The sequence below is a fragment of the Clupea harengus genome, chromosome 2 (assembly GCF_900700415.2).
Source record: "Clupea harengus chromosome 2, Ch_v2.0.2, whole genome shotgun sequence".
Taxonomy (NCBI): domain Eukaryota; kingdom Metazoa; phylum Chordata; class Actinopteri; order Clupeiformes; family Clupeidae; genus Clupea; species Clupea harengus.
Genome location: NC_045153.1, coordinates 27281340 through 27286120, shown reverse-complemented (window position 1 = coordinate 27286120; position 4781 = coordinate 27281340). Strand labels below are relative to the sequence as shown.

Genomic DNA, 4781 nt, shown 5'->3' with positions numbered 1-4781 from the left:
CAGTATTCCCCTATTGACATTGTAGGTTTCAGGTTTTTTCTTATTTCTTGAGTTCATCAGGTCTTTCGGACCCAACCCCAGCATCGCCAATCGGCATCGTTCTTGGAAAGACTGGGCCAATCAGCGACTGCCTTTGATAAATATTCATGATTCCCTGATTCAAACCTTTGAGCGAGGTTGTGTAGATCCACAGCATAATACCTAGACTTTTCACAGAGAGAAACTACATTTTCTTATGAATGGAAAGTGAAAAAATCAGTTGAGCTTAAATTGGGATCCATCCTTCACTGAGATCGTAGAGGAAAACAAAAAAGCAAGAGACGAGTCACGCCAGAAGAGATGACAATGACTACAATGCCAGAGAGTCTTAATAGCCCAGTCTCAGGAAAGAACGTTTTCATGGAATTTGGGCCACCAAGTCAGCAAATGTCGCCTTCATCCATGTCTCACGGACACTATTCCATGCACTGTTTACATTCTGCTGGCCATAGTCAGCACGAGAGTTCGTACAGTCCGGCCTCATCCTTCCCCAGATCTTTGGGTTATCCATACGTCAACTCAGTCGGCAGCCATTCCTCGAGTCCGTATATCAGTGCCGTGCAGACATACCCAAACAGCACGGCACTAACACAGACGCGGTTAGAAGACGCAGGTAAGAACTGTTAAGCTTTTTCTTGAAATTCCTTGTTTCTAATCATGTTGAAAAGACTTCCGAGGCATTTGTTTCATTCCATTCACTGGGTAAAAGTTGGACTGGAACAGCCCAGATGTGCGGGTATTAGGGTTGGTAATTATTTATTGCGTAATGCTATAAACAATGTATGCAATTAAGGGTAATTATACCTAAACTACAGCCTGTAAAACTTGCACTGGGATGCGCACTGCTTCATAGGACCGTCTAAGGAGCTGTCTTCAGACATTTTACTCTTTTTTTCCCTCTCCACAGCCGCTGAAACAGAGAAAAACACTGTCGTGGAGGGCGGTGAGGTACGATTCAATGGTAAAGGGAAGAAGATCCGCAAACCTCGGACAATATATTCCAGTTTACAACTTCAAGCACTAAACAGAAGATTTCAGCAAACGCAATATTTGGCACTTCCAGAGAGAGCAGAACTGGCCGCATCTTTGGGGCTCACTCAAACACAGGCAAGTTTTTCTTTAACGTCTTAATTTTCGTTATGGATACGCTATGCATTCTTCCTCTTTAAACTCTGTTAGCTTTTGACTTCTACGCCCCGAAATGTTTCCAAGTTTAAATAAGAAAATGTGGAAATATGTCATTTTCATTCTGTCTGTGTAACCGTAGCATGTATGCTAATGCTTGTAATTAACAGCTTACCATAGTTAATGGTCTCAGTAACTGACCAGTTGATGCCAAACATTATCACATTTGCATACTATTCATAAATTACTAATAGATTATGTGCTTGTTAGCCTTAACAGCATGGGCCTAGCGCCCTGTAGGCATATAAAATGTTCATGATAGTCAGTATGAGTTGCCGAACTGTTATATCGGCACTTGTTCATATTTGGAGGGTTCTGTTGATGTCCTTAAAAATGCTAAAGCATTACATAGGGCTGTCATTTAGGCCTACACGATGGCTTAGTTGATGGTTTTAGGATGCATGTTAATGAACACTTTTTTTTTTTAGGTGAAAATTTGGTTTCAAAACAAGCGATCTAAGTTCAAGAAGCTGATGAAGCAAGGCGGCGGAACAATAGACCCTAATGCATTGGCCAATGGCCGCGGACTTTCCACTGGTTCTCCAACGGTGGCTCCGGTTTGGAACTCGTCAGCAACTGTGAAAACGTCTGTGGGCACGCCGGGTTCTTACATACCAAGTTACACTTCATGGTACCCGACAGCGCATCAAGACTCTATGCAGCAGCCACAGTTGATGTGACCTTGATCGACAGTCCCACACATTTTTTTCTCTATGGATGGCTCAGAAGGCCTTGGGTCAGTTACCGAGCTTTGTACCCTGATCCACTGCAGCTAAGCACCGATAGAATCAGGAGCCGACAGAAGTTTTCGGCATTCACTTAAGATCAGCTGCCTACAGAACTTTCCAGAAGGATAGAGACTCACGAGACAGCATCGGCTTCGTCAAAGGGCAAGACCGTTCAGTCCGCTGTATCACACAGGAAATTGCCGTGAAAGTGGGTCATTCAAGCTGCTGCTGTTTTTTTGTGTGACATTTCTATGTGTGTAAAAGTAATTAAATTAAACTGTATTAGCCTAAGTCAGAAATATATTTATGTAGGATTGATTTATTATTATTTTGAATTATTAGCGTATTACTGTTTTGTGCTAATTGCGCCGAGTGTTTAATGGAGAGATGAAAACGTTTCATAGGTTCAAATAAGAGTAGCCTAACCGTGAGCTGTCATCTACAGTGCCTCTGCGTTTCTGAATGGAGTTTCAGGTTATAGGCCACTGGAAAGTTTAGTAGAGCCAACGTGACAAAATCACCCAATCTGAATTCCCTGAGACGAAATTAAGCAACATCCTCGGAATAGTGATTCTACAGATTTTGGGCCCAAGAAATACGCATTGGATCTAAAAAAAAAAAAAGTCCAGTCAGATGTTCTACAAAAAGAAGACTTGAACCACTTTGACGAGTCTTCATCTGTTTGTTTTGTATGTTTATTTAAGATAATTTATTTGATTTTTTTTTTGTCGGCCTGTATGTTTATTTAAGATGAATATGTTTTAAATTATGAACTGACAGCACATGTTTGCATGTAAAGGCAAGCTATAGTGCAAAAGGGACCTAGGCTATGTGGCTGATATTGCGGGGAAACAAAATGGAGATTAAATACAAAAATACCTTTTCTGAGATATTTTTTAAAAAGAAGAGACAACCGCTATGTACAGAAAAAAACATGACCAACTTTGGTTTGTGCTGTAATTAATGCTTTGTGGATTTTTTAAACATGTTCATTCAAATTGTGTCTAGCAGTCTATAGGAAAATAGTTTTATATGGAATCAATTAATTTATTGTTTTGTTTCACTTAAGTCTTGTAAATAACGTGTAAACTTACAGTAAAACTGATTTAAAACAGGCAACATCAAAGCTTGACAATATTTTCACTCAAAAACTCAAATACAATATTTACACTGAAAAACGACGGACAGAAGCTTTTTGTCTGAATATTATTATTATTATGATTGTCATCATAACTATTATCATTATTAGTGCTGTTGTCTTTACCTTTATTTTACAGGGGGCTGAAATAATTAGTTAATAGTTAAGGCTATCACACACAACTAGTTATTTTCAACTGGTTGAAAGAAAATACACATGGCTGCATAGCAGCAGGTTGCTATTGCAAAAGCATTAGTATTTCGATTTAGATGGAGATGGAGTCAGATCCTTTTCATTCATGATGCCATAATGTTTATTACTTTGATTGCTCTAACCATGTATCCTAAAGGCCTGCATTAAATTTACCTTAAAGGTACAGTGTCTAGGATTTAGGGGGATATTAGCAGAAATGGAATATAGTACTCGTAATTATGTTTTTATTAGTGTATACACCTGTGCCTAGGAATGGTTGTGCTCTCGTGTGCTTAGAATGAGCCCTTCATATAGGGAGCGGTGCTCTTCCATGGAGCCAGCCTTGTTGCGCCGCCATGTTTCTACAGTAGCCCAGAAAGGACAACACTGGCTCCAGGGTTTTTCTGCGTTTTTACTTTGAATTGGCAGCTTGAATTTGGTGGCGCGGTTGGGAGAAGAAGAAGAATTTTGACAAATGGAGGATGATACTTATTTAGCACAAGAAAAAGCAAGGGGTCGTGGCTCATAATTGTCAAAGAAGCAAAAACATGAAGCAGCAAAACGAAATCGGGAAAGGCGATGGCGGAAAACAAGGATAAATATTGGGGTGGCCTTTCCCAGATGGAAATTGCTGAGGAGGGACAAATGTTTTCAGTGACACCAAACTTGCCTGTTTTCTGCTGGACAGGTAGGCTTATTTAGCCCAACAATCTAAATACAATTTGTTGTTTGATAGCTTACGCTAGAACATACTGTATTTCCAGTACATGCTATTTCAAAAAAGATGCCAATCAGCTGTTGTATAGCTTTTCCTTAACATGATTTCTACATTTGAACAGTTCAAATTTGTCAGGTTTTAATGTTATTTGATCAGAGCTCACGAATCAAATCTGGCTGGATCAAATAGGCCTACGTTTTGAATCGGCTCATGTTAGGTGCACGCCTGTTGTATAAATAACTAGGCTGGCTATCCCTTCTAGCAGGCTAAACAGCCCTAACCATATAAGTACAAAGAAGGCTATAAACTCATCATCAAATAGGTTAGTTACAGGCTACTATACTATAAGAGCACTACCATACTGAATTTGACCTGTAGTTGGTTCACCCTAAGCCCGCAGCCCTTTCCCCTGGAGGGCATCCCACACGTTGGGAACCACTGATCTCATCACTTCACATATTATGGCTACTTGATGAGGTCAACATCATTTTGGAGGCAGCTACTGGCACCTGACAGACACTGTATATTCTCCTACACGCTTGGAAATAAATGGATATTCAGTTGGTTGCAAGTTGCAACCTCACCGCTAGATGCCACTAAGTCGTACACACTACACCTTTAAGGTCCATATTTTCTTGTAGACGTGTTTATTAGTTTGTATCAGAATTCAATAATCTGCTCTTTTTCCTGTATGCCCGTGCGTGCCTGCTCTATTGCCCTTGAGGAAACCTATTCATTTCAGCCTGAATTGGCGATTAATCTTGTGTTGGTCTCTATAACA

General features: G+C 40.1%; 1 protein-coding gene across 1 annotated transcript; it reads left to right on the top strand.

Moving 5' to 3' along the window:
• The first annotated feature begins 302 nt into the window (after positions 1–302).
• dlx1a (distal-less homeobox 1a) lies at positions 303–3062 on the top strand. Its single transcript, XM_012836390.3, has 3 exons — positions 303–652; positions 947–1146; positions 1653–3062. Exons 1-3 carry the CDS (start codon positions 340–342, stop codon positions 1902–1904), a joined length of 765 nt encoding a protein of 254 aa, XP_012691844.1. The 5' UTR covers positions 303–339; the 3' UTR covers positions 1905–3062.
• Positions 3063–4781: the final 1719 nt, after the last annotated feature.